The sequence below is a fragment of the Entelurus aequoreus genome, linkage group LG02 (assembly GCF_033978785.1).
Source record: "Entelurus aequoreus isolate RoL-2023_Sb linkage group LG02, RoL_Eaeq_v1.1, whole genome shotgun sequence".
Lineage (NCBI taxonomy): Eukaryota > Metazoa > Chordata > Actinopteri > Syngnathiformes > Syngnathidae > Entelurus > Entelurus aequoreus.
The window spans coordinates 50476162-50498721 of record NC_084732.1 but is presented as its reverse complement, the minus strand read 5'-3'; the positions used below and the strand labels follow the sequence as shown (position 1 = coordinate 50498721).

Below are 22560 nucleotides of genomic sequence, written 5' to 3'. Positions count from 1 at the left end.
AGCTATCTCAATGCTAAAAGCAAGGTTGCATGTATTCGTTATAATTACTGGAGATACTTTTGTCACACTCTTGTGACTGTTTTGGACTTGTGTTGTTTTTTTTCGTTTTTGTGGTGTTTAGGTTCCTTTCCAGTGCTCCAATTTTGTAGTTTCACTTCCCTTTTCCGCTCCCACACCTGTCATTGATTGGCAACCGGGACAGACCTGTACCCGGTTGCCAATCATTCTCCTATTTCAGTCAGCGTCGGATCATTGCCTATTGCGCTACTCTGCCGAATGCCTATTGTTTTGCTTCATGCTCCCCGTTACGTGTTCTCCCACTCCCTTGTGAGTGCATTTCCCTTTGTTTACATTAAAGAATATTATTTTACTCACCCTCTGCCTATCGCATCTTGGTATCATGCCGCTAAAGCTGCCTTCAAGCTCATGACAACTTTCAAATGTCTTGGGGGTTCTGAAATCGTGTGTGTGGCCAAATTGATAATTTCAATAACTGATATCTATCTATCTATCTATCTATCTATCTATCTATCTATCTATCTATCTATCTATCTATCTATCTATCTATCTATCTATCTATCTATCTATCTATCTATCTATCTATCTATCTATCTATCTATCTATAAATGATAAATGATAAATGGGTTATACTTGTATAGCGCTTTTCTACCTTCAAGGTACTCAAAGCGCTTTGACAGTATTTCCACATTCACACATTCACACACACATTCACACACTGATGGCGGGAGCTGCCATGCAAGGCGCTAACCAGCAGCCATCAGTAACCAGCAACACTCCGATTGCTGGCACAGCCACTCTACCAACTTCGCCACGCCGTCCCTCTTATATACCAGTTTGTCTTGGGAGACCCTACCAGCGGCAGCCGAAGGCAGGGCACTTGGCGGTCCGATCCTCGGCTACAGAAGCTAGCTCTTGGGACGTGGAACGTCACCTCGCTGGGGGGGAAGGAGCCTGAGCTAGTGCGCGAGCTGGAGAAGTTCCGACTAGACATAGTCGGACTCACTTCGACGCACAGCAAGGGCTCTGGAACCAGTTCTCTCGAGAGGGGCTGGACTCTCTTCTACTCTGGCGTTGCCGGCAGTGAGAGGCGACGGGCTGGGGTGGCAATTCTTGTTGCGCCCCGGCTCAGAGCCTGCATGTTGGAGTTCAACCCGGTGGACGAGAGGGTAGCTTCCCTCCGCCTTCGGGTGGGGGAACAGGTCCTGACTGTGGTTTGCGCTTACGCGCCAAACCGCAGCTCAGAGTACCCACCCTTTTTGGATTCACTCGAGGGAGTACTTGAGAGTGCTCCCCCGGGTGATTCCCTCATTCTACTGGGGGACTTCAACGCTCATGTTGGCAGCGACAGTGAAACCTGGAGAGGCGTGATTGGGAAGAATGGCTGCCCGGATCTCAACCCGAGCGGTGTTTTGTTATTGGACTTTTGTGCCCGTCACAGATTGTCCGTAACGAACACCATGTTCAAACATAAGGGTGTCCATATGTGCACTTGGCACCAGGACACCCTAGGCCGCAGTTCCATGATCGACTTTGTAGTTGTGTCGTCGGATTTGCGGCCTCATGTTTTGGACACTCGGGTGAAGAGAGGGGCGGAGCTTTCTACCGATCACCACCTGGTGGTGAGTTGGCTGCGATGGTGGGGGAGGATGCCGGACAGACCTGGCAGGCCCAAACGCATAGTGAGGGTTTGCTGGGAACGTCTGGCAGAGTCTCCTGTCAGAGAGAGTTTCAATTCCCACCTCCGGAAGAACTTTGAACATGTCACGAGGGAGGTGCTGGACATTGAGTCCGAATGGACCATGTTCCGCACCTCTATTGTCGAGGCGGCTGATTGGAGCTGTGGCCGCAAGGTAGTTGGTGCCTGTCGTGGCGGTAATCCTAGAACCCGTTGGTGGACACCGGCGGTGAGGGATGCCGTCAAGCTGAAGAAGGAGTCGTATCGGGTTCTTTTGGCTCATAGGACTCCTAGGGCAGCGGACAGGTACCGACAGGCCAAGCGGTGTGCGGCTTCGGCGGTCGCGGAGGCAAAAACTCGGACATGGGAGGAGTTCGGGGAAGCCATGGAAAACGACTTCCGGGCGGCTTCGAAGCGATTCTGGACCACCATCTGCCGCCTCAGGAAGGGGAAGCAGTGCACTATCAACACCGTGTACGGTGAGGATGGTGTTCTGCTGACCTCGACTGCGGATGTTGTGGATCGGTGGAGGGAATACTTCGAAGACCTCCTCAATCCCACCAACACGTCTTCCTATGAGGAAGCAGTGCCTGGGGAATCTGTGGTGGGCTCTCCTATTTCTGGGGCTGAGGTTGCTGAGGTAGTTAAAAAGCTCCTCGGTGGCAAGGCCCCGGGGGTGGATGAGAACCACCCGGAGTTCCTTAAGGCTCTGGATGCTGTGGGGCTGTCTTGGTTGACAAGACTCTGCAGCATCGCGTGGACATCGGGGGCGGTACCTCTGGATTGGCAGACCGGGGTGGTGGTTCCTCTCTTTAAGAAGGGGAACCGGAGGGTGTGTTCTAACTATCGTGGGATCACACTCCTCAGCCTTCCCGGTAAGGTCTATTCAGGTGTGCTGGAGAGGAGGCTACGCCGGATAGTCGAACCTCGGATTCAGGAGGAACAGTGTGGTTTTCGCCCTGGTTGTGGAACTGTGGACCAGCTCTATACTCTCGGCAGGGTCCTTGAGGGTGCATGGGAGTTTGCCCAACCAGTCTACATGTGTTTTGTGAACTTGGAGAAGGCATTCGACCGTGTCCCTCGGGAAGTCCTGTGGGGAGTGCTCAGAGAGTATGGGGTATCGGACTGTCTGATTGTGGCGGTCCGCTCCCTGTATGATCAGTGCCAGAGTTTGGTCCGCATTGCCGGCAGTAAGTCGGACACGTTTCCAGTGAGGGTTGGACTCTGCCAAGGCTGCCCTTTGTCACCGATTCTGTTCATAACTTTTATGGACAGAATTTCTAGGCGCAGTCAAGGCGTTGAGGGGATCTGGTTTGGTGGCTGCAGGATTAGGTCTCTGCTTTTTGCAGATGATGTGGTCCTGATGGGTTCATCTGGCCAGGATCTTCAGCTCTCGCTGGATCGGTTCGCAGCTGAGTGTGAAGCGACTGGGATGAGAATCAGCACCTCCAAGTCCGAATCCATGGTTCTCGCCCGGAAAAGGGTGGAGTGCCATCTCCGGGTTGCGGAAGAGACCCTGCCCCAAGTGAAGGAGTTCAAGTACGTCGGAGTCTTGTTCACGAGTGAGGGAAGAGTGGATCGTGAGATCGACAGGCGGATCGGTGCGGCGTCTTCAGTAATGCGGACGCTGCATCGATCTGTTGTGGTGAAGAAGGAGCTGAGCCGGAAGGCAAAGCTCTCAATTTACCGGTCGATCTACGTTCCCATCCTCACCTATGGTCATGAGCTTTGGGTTATGACCGAAAGGACAAGATCACGCGTACAAGCGGCCGAAATGAGTTTCCTCCGCCGGGTGGCGGGGCTCTCCCTTAGAGATAGGGTGAGAAGCTCTGCCATCCGGGGGGAGCTCAAAGTAAAGCCGCTGCTCCTCCACATCGAGAGGAGCCAGATGAGGTGGTTCGGGCATCTGGTCAGGATGCCACCCGAACGCCTCCCTAGGGAGGTGTTTAGGGCACGTCAGACCGGTAGGAGGCCACGGGGAAGACCAAGGACACGTTGGGAAGACTATGTCTCCCGGCTGGCCTGGGAACGCCTCGGGATCCCCCGGGAGGAGCTGGACGAAGTGGCTGGGGAGAGGGAAGTCTGGGCTTCCCTGCTTAAGCTGCTGCCCCCGTGACCCGACCTCGGATAAGCGGAAGAAGATGGATGGATGGATGGATGGACATATGTATATATATATATATATATATATATATATATATATATATATACACATATATATATATATATATATATATATATATATATATATATATATATATATATATATATATATATATATATATATATATATATATATATATATATATATATATATATATATATATATATATATATATATATATATATATTTACACACATACTGTATTTACAATATATATATATTTACACATAGGTTAGGTCAGGAAAAATCACGGGGGCTATATCATCCCTACAAGCCTGTTTCGCAGGTTTCCCTGCTCTTCAGGGGATATATATATGTACAGTACATATATATATATATATATATATATATATATATATATATATATATATATATATATATATATATATATATATATATATATATATATATATGCAATTGTTAACAGCTGACAATTGTCATTCTCGATCAGATTATTCTCACTTTTTAATTTCGATTTGGTAACAGTTTTAGGGTCAGTCAGGGTATGCATTGGCCTGTTTACTGAACGTTGAAGGGAGAATATTTTTTTCTCCAACGCGTTATTTGTTTAATCTCTAATAAAGCTCACCTAGTCGTTGGCGGTTTTCAGATTCACCGTCTTGTATTTATTTTACATTTTGATTGTTTGGAGCAAAGAAATACAATTCCCTTGTGGCCACATGTAAAGGGAGACATCATGCTTCCTCCGGCTCCTTACAAAATGTCTGTCCTTTCTTTCTCCCCGAAACCTGATATACTTCTCTAAAGGGGGGTTGGGTTGTTTTTGTCCAATTTGATTCCAGTTTCCATGGTAACTTCTCCTCCACTGGCTTATCTGGATGATTATTGCCGCTCACAAATACCGTACACCCTCGTTTCAGGGCTCTATTGTGTGACCTTGTATATGTGAGGTACCTTAAAACTAACCATTTATAGTAATACATAATGATATACTATACTAATCATATGTTGGTATGCAGAATTATATTGGAAAGATTGATATATTATTTTCATTAGGTATACAGTATGTGTATGCTAGCAATATATGCAGTTAGCATTAAAAATATTCAAATCCTTCACAGACATATAACAGCCTGCGCCACCTTTCAGGTAACCAGCCACGGTCAAAATAAATTGTGTGATTAATCTGTGTCTATACATTTTTAATGCAATATGTTTTGTGATTAATCACAAGTCGTTAAGTAGTTATTTTTGAAAGACCTGAAAATATATTTTTCTATAGTACTTGCCTAGAAAATAACTTGTAATAGTTATGTGATTTGTATTTAATTGTATTTAAGAATGCAGTTGTTGTGGGTGTCATTGTGATATTATATACTGTATCATAGCTTCTCAGTACTTCTGTAATCAAAATAGTTGCACCCCTTACAAATGCAGGTATGTAAATATTGGTACATTTCTATATCTTCTGTGATTTTCACTTACCAATGATACATCTTGAATCCATTATTTAGATCTACATCAAAGTTTAATTGGCCCTTTGGAATGTAACCTATTCTACACGTTTTTCTGTATAAATCTTTTGAGTTATGCTGGCAAAAAGCCTTGGGAGGAAATACTGTAAAAGCTTCCTTGCAAGGCATTCCTCAATGCAGTGAAAAGGAGAAAAAGCACACCTTTTTTGGGAAGAGAAGCCTTGATGGTAACACTGAGAGCTTCCTACAACCGTGGCCAACTAGATTACTCAACTGCACCCTTTATAGACTCACATGCTTTGGCCTAATACAGTACGTGCACTTCAGAGAGGAACACAGTGTCGTGTACTCACTGTACTGGGAGAGCTTGAAGAACTGTCCAACTCCTCTGGGGAGTCTTCCTCTTCCTCAGGCAGTGTGGGCATGGTAGGGAGCAGGCAGGGGCGGGAGCGGGTGAGGGGGAAAACAAATGCACCCTCAGCAGTGCAGTCGTCTTTGCCGTTTTGGTGAAAAAGTGTTCTTTCTCTCTGTTGCACCTTATTTTGGACCTGCAAAAACACAAAGATTTTGCACAGGTTTCACAACTGATAGTGTTTTTATGGTTTGCAAAACACAGAAATTAGAGTTAAATATTAGTACAAAACCAGTAATGCTAAAGAGGGGGAAATACTACCACTTTATAAACAAATCCTAAAATATCACTATTGGCAACATGTGCAACAAGCTGTTGCTAATTGACAAGATAGAAAAGAGCTGTTATTAAGTGAGGCTGAACTAATATTGCCTACTCTTCATCAGAGTTATGCTAAATGCCGCTAAATTGAATATTTTATTCTTCAAAGAGTCAGTGATGTGCAAATCTTGACCTTTGGGACCATTTAGCATTAAAAAGGATACATGGATTTACATTTGCTTATTCAGTACCCAAGGGAGACTTCTTGGAATTTTGATTTTACTTGGAAAATGACGCACTAAAAGAGTAATTTTATTCTTGTGGAGTTTGGGTTGGTGTAAATTAAGTGGCTCTTACAGGCTGAATGCAGCAATGAGCTCCACGGGGACAGTGTAAAATAAACACAGAGGCCTTTAGATATACAAAATATAGCAAGTACATCCTGTGTGGGAATCAGACGGTTAGAGTGGGAAGTGTAACCTATCTACAGTGTTGCTTGATCATCAATTTCGGTTAAATTCAGGGACTGTTTAAGTACTGCAGTTTAATTTTGCCATAGAGATGAGCAGAAAAACACCCAAAAACACTGTGTTCATTCTTTGTCACTATTCATATTAAAATCACAGTAGGGAATAACTGGGCACAGTATGGATCATTTTGAGCTTGCATATAACATGACTTAAAACATGTGTAAGATAGTGTGCGGAAAACACTGCACTCAACTCTGAACCGTGGCGTATTACCTGTGCACTGCAACATGAGGCGTGTCCAGGCTGGTCGACAGTTGTGTAAGACCATTGAATAGTGAAAGCGTGACAGCATGAAAACATAAGAGCATGTCGAAAATACAGGTCGCTACCCTGTTTGGTGCAGTTGAAATACAAATATAAACAATAAATAGCATGTTAAAAAAATAAATACATAAATAACAGTACAAACAGCAGTGCAACAGCAGGGTAAGCTGTTGGGACAGATTTAATATCTTAATGGTGCACGGGGAAAAACAGTTTTTAACTCTCTTTGTCGTGCTTTTGTGTGAATGAAATCACTTCCCTAATGGCAGCAGGTTGAACAAGTGCTAACCAGGGTGAGAACTGTCTGCAAGAATTTTCTTGGCAGCGAGATCGAGCAGAGGGAGGCCAATAATCTTCTCCGCAGTCCTGGTCACCCTCTGCAGGACCTTCCTGTCTGCAGCAGAGCAGGCAGCAAACCACGCAGTTACACAGTACATCAACACTGGCTCCATGGTGGCCCGATAAAAAGATTCCTGCAATTTCTTCTCAAGTTGGTTCCTCTGCAGCATACGTAGGAAGTAAACTCTCTGCCGTGCCTTTTTGACCATTGCTGAAGTGTTGACAGTCCATGTGAGGATCTCCGAGATATATGTTCCCAGGAACTTAAAGGCCTACTGAAACCCACTACTACCGACTACGCAGTTTGATAGTTTATATATCAATGATGAAATCTTAACATCGCAACACATGCCAATACAGCCGGGTTAACTTATAAAGTGCAATTTTAAATTTCCCGCGAAACTTCTGTTTGAAAACGTCTATGTATGATGACGTATGCGCGTGACGTCAATGGTTGAAACGGAAGTATTCGGACACCATTGTATTCAATACAAAAAGCTCTGTTTTCATCGCAAAATTCCACAGTATTCTGGACATCTGTGTTGGTGAATCTTTTGCAATTTGTTTAATGAACAATGGAGACAGCAAAGAAGAAAGCTGTAGGTGGGATCGGTGTATTAGCGGCTGGCTGCAGCAACACAACCAGGAGGACTTTGACTTGGATAGCAGAAGCGCTATACCGACGCTAGCCGCCGACTGCATCGATGATCGGGTGAAGTCCTTCGTCGCTCCGTCGATCGCTGGAACGCAGGTGAACACGGGTGTTGATGAGCAGATGAGGGCTGGCTGGCGTAGGTGGATAGCTAATGTTTTTAGCATAGCTCTGTGAGGTCCCGTAGCTAAGTTAGCTTCAATGGCGTCGTTAGCAACAGCATTGTTAAGCTTCGCCAGGCTGGAAAGCATTAACCGTGTAGTTACATGTCCATGGTTTAATAGTATTGTTGATTTTCTGTCTATCCTTCCAGTCAGGGGTTTATTTCTTTTGTTTCTATCCGCAGTTAAGCCCGATGCTATCACGTTAGCTCCGTAGCTAAAGTGCTTCGCCGATGTATTGTCGTGGAGATAAAAGTCACTGTGAATGTCCATTTCGCGTTCTCGACTCTCATTTTCAAGAGGATATAGTATCCGAGGTGGTTTAAAATACAAATCCGTGATCCACAATAGAAAAAGGAGAAAGTGTGGAATCCAATGAGCCCTTGTACCTAAGTTACGGTCAGAGCGAAAAAAGATACGTCCTGCACTGCACTCTAGTCCTTCACTCTCACGTTCCTCATCCAGGAATCTTTCATCCATGCTCAAATTAATGGGGTAATCGTCGCTTTCTCTGTCCGAATCGCTCTCGCTGCTGGTGTAAACAATGTGCAAATGTGAGGAGCCTTTCAACCTGTGACATCACGCTACTTCCGGTACAGGCAAGGCTTTTTTTATCAGCGACCAAAAGTTGCGAACTTTATCGTCGATGTTCTCTACTAAATCCTCTCAGCAAAAATATGGCAATATCACGAAATTATCAAGTATGACACATAGAATGGATCCGCTATCCCCGTTTAAATAAAAACAATTAATTTCAGTAGGCCTTTAAATGAGGTCATAGTCTCCACACATACTCCATTTACTACAGGTGTGGAGCATGTTCCCCTCTGTCTCCTAATATCAATGACCATCCCCTTGATCTTTGTGGTGTTCAGCCTCAGGTTATTATTTGTGTACCACCCTGCCAGCGCCTGTATTTCCTCTCTGTAGGCTCTTTTATCAACCCCCATGATCAGGCCCACCACATTTATAATGTAGTAGGCAAACTTGAAGACGGAAGAATGGGGACGCAGTCATACATATGTAGACCGTACAGGAGGGGGCTCAACATGCAGCCTGACTGACATAGTAGATGAGCCCATTTGACCCACTTTCAGGGACGTGCACATGATTATAGAGGGGCAGGGGCTCAAAGTCAGAAAAGGGCAGGACATTTTTTTTTGGTCCTTTACACAATATGGAAATTAATGTCAAATTAAATTTGCTAATAGGAAGCTAACTACTTAGCTGTGTGTCCTTTGTAGGTAAAAGGTATTGCCATTTCTTTTGTGTCAACAAATTATTGTCATAATGAGTTAATTCACATTATCATAGGCTGGGAAGACATGAAAAGCAACAAAACACTGGTTTATCATTAGGCTATTTATTGTTAAAGATAAGCACTTTAATATTGAACATTAAGCAGTGCAACATGAACTTTGAAAAAAAAATAAAAATAAATACCCAAATGGAAAAAACTTCAATGTGAAAATCTGTCCTTCTTCCCTTAACTTGATGAAAACACCATCAAGTTGTAACTTATGGTCTTTCTCACTTTCTCATGTGATCCGCCGTAAACACAGTGCATTTTATTTTGAAAATTAACCCGGTGTTTTATTTTGTATTTTGTACACTACTTCCTATCCCGCACGATCCGCTCTGCTCTGTGTGGAATTGATGTGCCATGCTCAATTGATGCGCCGTGCTCCGACGTCTGGCAAAAACAGAAGCTGACACATTGAATAATAGAATAATACAGCGTTTTTCTGAAATATTACCCATATTAGATGCTGAATAAGTGGACGGCGACTAGACCATAACTCACAGGTTCAAGTTGCTTCACTGTCAGGTCTCCTCAGGGGCGCAGTTGGCTCTCTCTCCTCTCACTTACTCACTCACTCGCCCTCTCTCTCTCTCTCTGGCGGAAGCGGCAGGCTCAAACAACCCGGTATTACAAGAAAACGTGGAGTTTTTGTACCGCTGTTTTTTTTTTTCATCCCTTATTAATGTTGTTTAAAGAAAAAGAAAAAAAAAACACACACACACACAGGCAGAGGGCACTTTTAAGACGAGGCAAAAAAGGGCAGGGGCTCAAGCACCCATAGGGCCCTATGTGTGCACGTGCCTGCCCACTTTAACAACCTCAGGTCGGTTGTTCAGACAGGTTTTTTTTTATTATCCAAGAACAGGTCAGCTTCTCCACCAGGATGTCAGGGATGATGGTATTAAGGCCAAGCTCGACGAACAGCATCCTGACATAGCTATCCGGGAGTTCCAAATGTTTCACAGTTGTGGGGAGCAGTGGCGATTGTGTCCTCTGTCGACCGGTTTGGCCTGTAGGCCAACTGGGGCAGATCCAAGTTCTGGGAAAGGCAGGTTTGGATATTTTGGAGAACAAGCCTTTCAAACACTTCATAACCACAAACATCAGAGCCACTGGTCTGTAATGGGGTATTTTATGCCTGTCCTCTTGGGGACTGGGATGACAGTGGCTGCCTTAAGACTGGGCAGCACTTGGACTTGTGCCAGGGATTAAATGAATATCCCTGTCAGGGACACAGTTGCAGCGATTATCTTTTCAAACAAATGTCTGTTTCGGCAAAGTACATCCATCCTCTTCTTCAATTTCTTTGTTCCTGATTTCCCCCCCCCCTGTTTGCTGTGTTTGTAACAGGAGCAAGAAGCCCCTCTTACTAGGGCTGGATAATTATTCTAATTTCAATTTTAATTTTGATCAAGGCTTCTCACGATTATGAGAAAAAAAAAGAAAAAAAAAAGATTCATGGGCCGCGCAACGTGCATACAAATTCCGGAGCTTGCGACAGTGAAACAGATGAGCGAATGAGTGAAAAAAGACAAGTTTGAGATGTCACTGTGGTTGCTACTTTTTATCTGATTACATCCATCTACCCATCCATTTTCTACCACTTGTCCTTCTCAGGGACGCAGGGGTGGCTGGAGCCTATCCTACTTGCATTCGGGCAGAAGGCGGGGTACACCCTGACTAAGTCGCCACCTCATCACAGGGCCAACACAGATAGACAGACAACATTCACACTCACATTCACACACTAGGGCCCATTTGGGGTTGCCAATCAACCTAAGCCCAGGTGCAGGTCTTTGATTTATTTATTTAATAATCATCAAACTCAACAAAAAAGGAAGGCATATGATTTCCATCCATTTTCTACTGCTTGTCCCTTTTGGTGTCTCGGGGGTGCTGGAGCCTATCCCAATTGCACTCGGGCGGAAGACAGGGTACACCCCCATCCTGAAATAAGCAATGTCAAGATATTCACTTGAAACAGCGACTAAACTACAAAGCTATAGCTAACAAGAACAATCCATACACCCACAACACATCTGATCTGTTTGTGTTGTTGTGAACGACATCCTCGATGTAAGATCAATGTACAAAAAGCAGTCGCAACTTGAGATGCGCCCTTTTTATTTAACACCCTCAAGTGATTCGCCTCTTTACTCGTCCAGCTGAGAACACCAGCACAGCACACTTCCCCCACATGTGGTAAAATAAAGGTTTCCAAAAATTACCTAACACAAGCAAAATGAACTTAAATCACTTATTGATACATTTACATATTTATTATGCTTTGACCTAAAATATTGGTCAAAATTGTCCAAAGATGTATTGCACCAATAAATGGGAGGATTTTTGCATTTAATTAACATATATTTTATTGAATTATATTTTCCACAAAAACACACTCTATGGTGGTAAAATGAGTGTTAAAGGTAAAAAACTTAATTAAAACAAAAGAAAAACATTTTATTGTTGTTTATATTGTCACGTGAGGGGTGCGCTTGCTGCGCGGTTGTTCTCCCAATGCAAAGGAACGGCTCCGGACGAAGGGGTAAGGTAGGAAGTGATTTATTTATCATAAATCATCCAATAAACAAAAACAACAGGGATGCGTGCCGAGCGCACGGGAAGTTCAGGAACTATTACTTAGCATAGGCAAAAGACAAGGAACACTAGAACTCAAAAACTCACGTGACAAGTGCATGGAGCAAACACAACGAAAGCAGGACGAGTGACTGGCAAGGGCAACTTAAATAATGCCTCTGATTAGCGCTCGGGAAGCAGGTGAGCGGGTGAGCACTAATCAGAGACAGGTGAACACAATAAGTCGCCATGGTGACAAAAAGCAAACAAGGAAGCCTAAACGGGAATTAAAGAAGTCCAAAACTAACAGAACATAACTGAACAAAACATGATCCGGACCACGGATCATGACAGAGCCCCCCCCTTAAAGACAGATTCCAGATGTCTAAAACACCAAAACCAAAAACAAGGCAGAATCGAGAGTCATAGGAGGGCGGGAGGGGGACCTGGCGGTGGGTCGCCAGGCCAAGTGTCCCCGAATCCACCGAGGCAAAGTCAAGTGGCGGCGGCGAGTGGAACGCCGCTGCAGCAAGCGAGGCGGGCGACCAGGGAATGGCCACATTCGTGGCCCACGGGGAGGTGGGTGCACTTGGTGAGGCGGACGACCAGAGAGCGGCCACATCCGTGGTTGACGGGGAGGTGGGCGCGTCGGTGCCGTCATGGCAGGCTTGGACGCCGCAGCGGATGAGACAGGCATGGTGGCAGGCTTGGACGCCGCAGCGGACGAGACAGGCGTGGTAGCAAGCACAGGCGGCGAGTCAGGCGTGGTAGCAGGCACCGGCGGCGAGTCAGGCGTGGTAGCAGGCACCGGCGGCGAGTCAGGCGTGGTAGCAGGCACCGGCGACGGTGTCTGGCGTGGTGCAGGTACCGCTGTCTGGCGAGGAGCAGGTACCGGTGTCTGGCGAGGAGCAGGTACCGGTGTCTGACGAGGAGCAGGTACCGGTGTCTGGCGTGGTGCAGGTACCGGTGTCTGGCGTGGTGCAGGTACCGGTACTGGAGATGGTGGCGCCTGCAAGCCCACCGGAGATGATGGTGGCGCCTGCAAGCCCACCGGAGATGATGGTGGCGCCTGCAAGCCCACCGGAGATGTTGGTGGCGTCTGCGGGCCCACCCGGGCTGAGGTTAGCCATGAGCATGGCGGAGGTGGTCTAGCTGGGGGTTGCGGCTTGGCATGCCGAAAGACTGGTGGTGGCGGCCGGGATGGAGGTTGCTGCCTGGTTGGGCGCAGCTGAGCCACCCCACCAGCACAGCTCCCGGCCCCAGCCCCCCCCCCCTCAAGGGGCGGATACCAGACGCGCTCCTTGCGGTCTGGAACAGTCTTTAAGGGTGGGTGGCGGGAGGTCAGGAGGGGGGTAAAATCCTCCCCTCCAAATTGTCCAAAATGTCTTTTCCCATCCCCCACCTGAGGTCGTGTAGGAGGACGAAAGGAAAAGGTCAATGACGTGGGCGGGGCTAGAGTCCTAGGGGGAGGAGCTTGGCACTCAGAAGGAGACTGTGGCTGACATCTAAATTTCAAAAGAATGTCCTGATAATGTTTAATTTTAGAATTAAAGTCTTTAGGAGGTTGCTGACGCAAGGAGACAGAATTCAGAAAAAAAAAATTCTGGTCCATGACGTCACCAGCCGTGGACGGAGTGACGTCATCAGGGGAAGGATACTGGGCTGCCTGCAACTTGCTTCGGTCCGGGGGAGGAGCTTGCGGGAGTGACGCGTTCTGACGGCGAGGCGAAGCCCTTCTGGACGGCTTCCGCTTTTGCCGGCGCGTCCGGTACTGCGGTGTAGCGGCGATGTCTTCGCACCAGAGGGAGTCGATGGGGATAAGGGAGCCTCCAGGTCCCCACATAAGGTTCGACCTCTCCTCCGTCGAATAGCGAAGCGTCTCCACTTCCATCGCTCGGAACATCATGCGCGTACCTTCATCCATCTCCTTGTGGTCCGTTTGCGGAAGAACGGATGCTGCTTTCGTTCTGTCACGTGAGGGGTGCGCTTGCTGCGCGGTTGTTCTTCCAATGCAAAGGAACGGCTCCGGACGAAGGCGTAAGGTAGGAAGTGATTTATTTATCATAAATCATCCAATAAACAAAAACAACAGGGATGCGTGCCGAGCGCACGGGAAGTTCAGGAACTATTACTTAGCATAGGCAAAAGACAAGGAACACTAGAACTCAAAAACTCACGTGACAAGTGCATGGAGCAAACACAACGAAAGCAGGACGAGTGACTGGCAAGGGCAACTTAAATAATGCCTCTGATTAGCGCTCGGGAAGCAGGTGAGCGGGTGAGCACTAATCAGAGACAGGTGAACACAATAAGTCGCCATGGTGACAAAAAGCAAACAAGGAAGCCTAAACGGGAACTAAAGAAGTCCAAAACTAACAGAACATAACTAAACAAAACATGATCCGGACCACGGATCATGACATATAGAGCTATTGTTATTCAAATTTATTGGCATTGCTATTATTATTATTTTACTTGTTGTGGTTTGTTCTTTACTAATTTACATCCATTTTTTTTTCAACTATATTTAAAGTTGAGTTTTGGTGGTACAATAAATATTCATGTTTTCAAATTAATGAATAATCATGTAATTAATCGTGATTACAATATCAATCAAAATAATCGTGATTATTATTTTTGCCATAATCGTCCAGCCCTACCTCCTACTGAGTCCTCATTGGGGCAGCCCATGCTGTTCCCAGTCAAAAGTCTACTTTAAATATTCATCCATCCATCCATTTTTTACAGCTTGTCCCTCTCGGGGTCACGGGGGTGCTGGAGCCTATCCCCGCAGCAGTCAGGTGGAAAGCGGGGTACACCCTGGACAAGTCACCACCTCATCGCAGGGCCAACACAGATAGACAGACAACATTCACACTCACATAAGGCCGATTTGCATAATTATAAGGAGGCGTGGCCAGGGCGGTGTTGGGCGTGCCAAGCCATATACACGTCTGCGGTTGATTTCAAGTGGAATGCAAGGTAACAAAGAAATGCTTGGATTTGTGCGTACGAACACTTTCATACATCTGTATTTTTACTAGCGTACGCCATTTTTTGGAAAAATTGTATGCCCATTATTTTTGGAAAGCCACGCAACACTTTATACATGAGGCCCTTGGCGTTATTGGAGGACGAACAGTTGAGGACTAGGTAGTAAAAGGAGCATCTGGGGTGTGGCTAGTTAACCTGACTCTCGCCAGATCCTTGTAGTTCGCTGAGCTCCACACAAGAATCTGGGACTTCTCAATAGGAGATGTATTTCAGAAGGCGGGGCCTTGTAAAAAAAATCATTGTATGTGATTGGATAAACCACTTGTCCGTTATCTTGAATGACGTGGTACTTCAACCACTCACATCGAAATCAACCCGTGACGCTGAAGAGAGCGACGCTGGGAAATCCAAAAACGAACAGCGGACATATTGGATAACGACAAAGCGAAAAGTTATATTAAATATATTATATTATATAAAATATTCGATAGATTCGACAAAACAGTTGCAATAACAGAATCAATGTCAGCACACAACTCCTCGCTACGTGCCGCCATTGTTGTTTGAATCCAACAGCCGCTTCGGCGCTACGTCACATCTATGGCGATCCTGATTGGTTCATTATTTTTTGCTGTCTTGAAGGAGTTTGCATTGCCCTCGAGCCCAGATCCTTGTGTTGAGCTCAGCAAACTACAAGGATCTGGCGACAGTCAGGTTAGTGGCTAGTCTGGTTGACTCGAAACGGGCAAAGAAAGGATTGAGTTCCTCCGCGAGCGAGTCTTCTGTGTTGTTGGCTGCCGATGAGTTACTATTGTAGCTCGTCACACCTGCCGTGAGTCTTTGTTGTCCTTCACTTTCCTCCAATTCACTTGGCGGGCCTTGATGCCTCTCCTGAGGTCAGAGAGGTATTGTTCTCTGTCCACTGAGTGAAAGGCATTTATTCTGGCCCTCAAAAGTGCTTTGCCACGGTTTTTGGTTAGGATAGACTCCGCTTATCCACAGTGACAGTGTCTGTAGTGTCTAATATAAGACAGCACATGTATTATATCCTGTAGCTCCAGATTGTGAAACACTGACCATCAAATAGATTGAAAAAAATATATAAATAAAACACGACATCTGAAGCATCAAATAAGTTGATTGTGTGTCCAATCTATTTAAATCTTCCTTTGAACTTGCTTCCCCTTTTTGAAGCAAATATATGCAAATAAGCACAGTACAAATGATTGTACTGTACCTCCACTTTTACATATGCTGCTATGTCTGCTGTTACGTACATAAATGTCTCTCTCTTTCTATGCTGCAATATAATAATGCTTGTTTCAGACACTTGACATTTTGACGTGATATTCAGTAAGCTTCCCAGCTCGTTTATGTCAAACAAGAGGATTGTATTTTTATTTTTATTAAGGATCCCCATTAGCTGGTTGCCACAACAACCCACTAGTCTTCCTGTGGTCCACAAACTCAATACAATTACAAGTAAAAGCATATAATTATAACTACACAATACAGGAAAAAAAATAAAAGCATCAATAAGAAAAAAAGCTAACAATTTACAGTCACAGAATAATAATTACCATATAAATATAACTACACAATATACAACCAAACAAAATCATCAACAAGCAAACTAATTTAAAGACTCCAGATAAAATATTACTTTCTTTTTAAAAACCTGTTTACTTTCAATGCCGGTGGGAATTTGAGGCAGGTTATTCCAGAGCGATACAGATCTATAAATAAAAGATTTCCGCAAAGCATTCTTCCTGGGACTAGGGGAGGAGACGTTCTAGAACATGCTGGGACAAAAAGACAGGTGAGTCACTGACGAGAAAACTTGTAAATGACACGGCCATGAGCATAAGTGTCAATTCCTGGAAACATTAGCTCACCCAAAAAAACATGTTTGAGCTTTTCCTTTTTTGCAGGTAATAAAAGTAGAATGGCAAATATTTAAATTAATGATTTGTCCAGACCGTGTCCTGTAGGATACACATTTTTAGTTTCGATAAGTGAATGAATGAATCAGCAAATATTTTAGTTCCCAGCATGGCAATAAAGCAAATGCAGTATTCTTGGCAGAACTACCTTGAATTAGAGATGTAACGTTCACGAACAAGTCGAGTCTTATGAACGGCTCTTTTAAGTGAACGACGAGAACCCATTCACAGTCATGAGCTGTTTGTTTGGGAGCCGTTTTAAGCAACCTGACTGGACCGCAGTCACACAGGCTGAAAAAACACCCAAAATGAGTCGGTCGATAGGAACGTAGCAACATTCAGATGCACTTTTCGGGTTTATTGTTTTGTTATGGATTTGTTCAAATGGACCGATGAGAAATTTCACCTTTTCTGAATTATATATGTTCTTACAATGTTGGATACTCATGTTAAACAATGCCAAAGCGTTAAATCGTTTTTGAGTGAGTTTGCACGCAGGTTTGGATGCCTCTGTTCGCAGAGTTTTGCATTTGGGCTACGTCCTGATGTCAGAGCGAGGTGTACATATTTATTTGGACATATAAATAAAGCTTTCAGCCAGAGGGAGAGGAGCGCACATCCCTCTGCATCAAGCTATGAGAAAACACAGAAAAAAATAGGATAAAGTATTATTTTTATCTCATCTTGGTATGCACATTATAATACAGATGTACAACATGCAGTGACATAAATGCTGCCAAAAGCAACGATTTTATGCAAAGTTTAAAACAACATGCGCATTAAAGAAATTAAAGGTTTTAAAAAAGTTAAATTAAATTACTTTTTGCAAGCTTATTACCGGAATATAATACAATGGAACCTCGATTTATGAACCCTTCATTGTTTGAACTTATTGATTCACGAACCACAAACCCAAACATATGGTTTGTTATACGAACCTTGTCTACGTGTACAAACGCTTCATCCACCCAGCGCAGCCATTTTGTGCCCGGCTGCACATCCATTGTGAGCGGGCTGATTGATCTTTGTGCTCTTTCAGTCAGCTGGTTGTGCTGTTAGTGTGATAGGATGTAAATTTAGTTACTAGTAGAATACAGTGATTGTAAGTAGCAGAGTAAGCTCTTGAGTTGTATTACTATGTCATTTTATATTCGCAATTTAAAAATGTTTATTATTAATGGTCACAGTAAGGCACCGTTATTTGTATTAAATGGAGCTAATGTTATTGCAATGCCAGCATTAATAAGAGCCATTGTAGTACTGGAGGGCTCCAGCAGGGGGCGCGCAGTGCTGGGAGCTATACTAGAGGACATCTGACTTCCTGTTTGCAGTCAATACAGATGTGAGCAGAACGAAGTTGTGTCCTTGTGTCTGTATACTCAAACATCTCCCTTCTCAGGTACAAGTGTCTTTATGTAAATAGTTTTACCCCTGAATGTATCTTAATAGTGTTTAAACATGTTTGAAAGAGTATATTTTTATGATATATGTCTTTTCAGTCGTCAAGGCTTTATACATGACCAAGCTAATGCTAAAGCTAATTGCACTGCCGATGACGAAGCAGATGCTAACTGCATCAACAGTGTTAAATTTATAGAAAGGTACTGTGCGTAGTTAATTATTAATCTGTGTATACTTCTGCTGAAATGTGCATTTACTACAATTTCTGGGACTAATTCAGTGTAGTTTGTTTAATATTAAGGAATGATAAGTGGCTTTTGTTACTAAAACAATATAGGCTTACTGTATTGGGTGAACCTTTGTATTTACTTGTTGAGACATCTTCAAATACTGTTACACTAAGGTAAAGTCTATTAGAGCAATGAACAGGAAAACCTACTTGATTATTTGAATGTAAAATCCGTATGATAATACCGGAGTGCATTTTATGTTTGTTGCAATACAGTGTACTTGTACATGTTGGTGTTGGATTTGTTCCTGGCAGTCATTACAGACGTGAGCAGAACGAAGTTGTGTCCTCGTATCTGTATAACTCAAACATCTCCCTTCTCAGGGCGATTACATTAGCTAAACGATTAGCTTTTATACAGCAGTGTTCTAGTTTTGCTAGCTCAATATGAGTTCCAAAAAAGCAATGGACAAGTGATGTGTGGCTTGAAACATTCAGGAAGTATCCACAGCTTTGTCGACACTGCTTTCTCCCCCTCCTTTCTGCTGCACACCAAGTAAATTAACTCACAAGGCAAAGTGGATTTTATTTTTATTCCTTAAAATTATAGCGATCTGTTAAGCTAAGGATTTTGGTGATTTTAAACTGTGAGTGCAGCACAGGTCTAATGACAAAGTGTATGTGGGTGTGTCAGCAGGGCAATTACAAATGAACAGGATAGCTCAGCTTGTTGATTTTGTTTTGACTTTTTTATTAAATAGAAAGTTGATCCATCAACCCCTTGTTATGTTTGTTTGATATACAGTACTGTGTAGCACTTAATATTGTGTTCTAAGTGTACAAATATCACTAAAATATGGACTTTTGTTGAGGCTAAAACCCATTATTTATGTTTATATTGTGTACTATGGAGTAATTTTCTCATTTATACAATCTTTTTTATTTATGAACCCTGTTCAAGAACCAATTAAACTTGTAAATCGAGGTTCCAATGTACCTTGCAAGTATCCCCCCTTAGGATGTATCAGCCTTTATTGTTTTTATAAATTAGATTGGTCAGTCAAATTTAGCTTTTATTGACAATAATCTGAAAAATTGCAAATTTCATGTTAAAATGAAAAACAGGTTTTTACAAACGTCAATTAGTCTTTGCATAAATATCCACCCACTTAAAAGTGACTGATCTAATTTAGCTGCTGTGTGACAGATCACTAATGTATGTCAAGTCCTTGTAATATCAAAACATGTCCATCTCTGGTTTTCTAGTATTCCTGCTGCAAGTGCAACATGAAGACACAAGAGCACTTCAATCACCTCAAGAGAAAAGCACAATGAAAGTTTACAACAGGAGATGGTGAGAAGAAGACTTCCAATTCCCAAAGCATCCCACAGACTTCAGTTCAATCCATGATTAAGAAAATAAAGGATATCACATTTTTTCTAAATCTGCCTATAGTTGACAATAGTCACAAACTGAGTGAAAGAAGAAGAAGACTAATGGGGAGACCACTAAGGCGCTTACAACCATTTCGAAGGGGTTAAGTGCTTCAGAGGTTCAAATGGGATAGACTGTTCATGCTATTGAAAAGGTTCTTTACTATTCAGTCCGTGCAGGATTTAGCTGTTTTTTTTTGTAATTGTTACGGCCAAAAATGTGGCAGCTTTTTTAGGTAGTTAAGGCAAAAGTTGGCTTATTTTGTTCAATAACATTGAATTCACTTGTGATTTTTGAATTGGTTATCAATGGTTTAAGTGTTCTTTATAACCTAAACCTTGAAAAGGCACATGATTTTAACAAAAACTGCAAACAAATACTGTGTTGTTTTACTCGTTTTATACCACACAGACTTAAAAGTAGACACTAAGCACATTCTCAGAGCTCACTTTCAGATTACTGTGCTGTTTTAATTATTTACAACTGGGGATGTTCGATAATATCAGACTGCCGATATTATCGGCCGATAAATGCTTTAAAATGTGATATCGGAAATTATCGGTATCGGTTTCAAAAAGTAAAATGTATGACTTTTTAAAACGCCGCTGTACGGAGTGGTACACAGACGTAGGGTGAAGTACAGAGCGCCAATAAACCTTAAAGGCACTGCCTTTGCGTGCGGGCCCAATCACATAATATCTACGGCTTTTCACACGCACAAGTGAATGAAAGGCATACTTGGTCAACAGCCATACAGGTCACACTGAGGTTAGCCGTATAAACAACTTTAACACTGTTGCAAATATGCGCCACACTGTGAACCCACACCAAACAAGAATGACAAACACATTTCGGGAGAACATCCGCACCGTAACACAACATAAACACAACAGAACAAATACCCAGAACCCCTTGCAACACTAACTCTTCCGGGACGCTACAATATACACCCCCCGCTATCCCCCCCCCCCCCCCCCCGCCCCCCACACACACACCTCAACCCCGCCCCCCTCAACCCCGTCCACCTCAACCTCCTCATGCTCTCTCAGGGAGAGCATGTCCCAAATTCCAAGCTGCTGTTTTGAAGCATGTTAAAAAAATAATGCACTTTGTGACTTCAATAATAAATATGGCAGTGCCATGTTGGCATTTTTTTCCATAACTTGAGTTGATTTATTTTGGAAAACCTTGTTACATTGTTTAATGCATCCAGCGGGTCATCACAACAAAATTAGGCATAATAATGTGTTAATTCCACGACTGTATATATAGGTATCGGTTGATATCGGAATCGTTAATTAAGAGTTGGACAATATTGGAATATCGGATATCGGCAAAAAAGCCATTATCTCTATTTACAACTAATAACAAGTAAAAATTATAATTATTGAAAGAAACACCACCAAAGGCTTTCTTAATGCCCGCTGTCTGCTCTGTCGTCCATAAATTGCAAACATTCGCCATGTTTATTTAACGCTTGAAAAGTGTTTGTCCATCTCAAATATTAATTTATGTTCCAACCCATTGACCCCTGCACGTTAAGAGCATTTGTGAGTTGTTCAAAGCGATCTATAGCAGTCATTTTTGTCCGTAAGTAAGAGTGGATGAGAGATTATCATCACACATTAATAGCTTGGCCATGTGAACGCTGCCTCTTTGCTAGGTCAGTATTGCAAATGAAAAATTATTATTAATTGTCTTACCCTTGATAAGTAAATGTTAAATAAGTATTTGTAATTAAATGTAAACTAGGAAATACATTTTCATACAGTATACTGCATTACTCAGAAGGCTACAGTGACACGATGTAGACAGGAACAAGAAGTAGGTCTAGGCAGAAGGACAACAATTGTATCGTTTCAGCAATAAAGAGTTGATATTTTGTTACACGTTGCTGTCCCTGCTTCGTTAAACAAGAAACAAACATAAGATTTGATATGACAGTTGACGTGGGTGTTTGAGGGCCACTCAGTGACACATTCGAATGGAGAAAAGGACGCTGATTGGCCGAAATGTGTGGGGAAGTTGCAGCCATTGGACGAAGCTGCAAGGTCATGCATAGTTGAATTTGCGTGAATTGCTGCAATCACAAAATCCTGGAGTAACTGACTGTCTGAAGCGGAAAGCAAAGACAAATAAATGTATTAAAAAAAAGCTCAAATAAAATCTCACTTGGAATAAGCTTGAATGCAGAAGAAGTTTTTTTTTATCTGATGAGACAAAACAGAGCTTTTGGCCATAAATACTAGACACAATAGGCCTGGTTTATTAAGATCCAAATACCTCACGCTCAACAGGGTGTGCAATCTATAAAATAATGTGTACTATTATTGGCCGTGTTCCGCATGATCTACCAAGACTTCGTGTGCAATTGAAAAGTGGTGCAGCCAGCCTTATTTAAATGAGGATTTTGTGCATACTAAACGGGGCTTTCACCACAGGAACACTCATTTCCAGCACATTCATGTTATCATGCTCCTTCCTTTGGCGTTTTGCTATGTTTTCAAACAAGCAGGAGACATCTACCACTTTTTATGGGCATTTGAGCAGCAGTCGTGCAGTGGATTTACACTGACACGACTTTTTTTTGCCACTGGAAGTGCATGGGAGGGAGATTGCAGTTATTTCCTGAAGACGCAAAAAATGCACATTTCAAGAAGTTTTTATCACATAGGATTTATGTTAGTAATATGTATTCTTTTGTTTTGTAATTTGGTTTTTATTGACGTCCAGCATCAGACATTCACATCCATTACATCA

The 22560-nt window shown here is 43.4% G+C and overlaps 1 protein-coding gene across 2 annotated transcripts in view; it reads right to left on the bottom strand.

The window, feature by feature from the left end:
• mrvi1 (murine retrovirus integration site 1 homolog) overlaps window positions 1-22560 on the bottom strand; it is a 95930-nt gene that overhangs the window by 36115 nt on the left and 37255 nt on the right. For both annotated transcript variants that reach the window (XM_062028612.1, XM_062028621.1), the window contains exon 20: window positions 5650-5844. In XM_062028612.1, the coding sequence (XP_061884596.1) occupies window positions 5650-5844 (195 nt within the window). The remainder of the gene's footprint in view (window positions 1-5649; window positions 5845-22560) is intronic.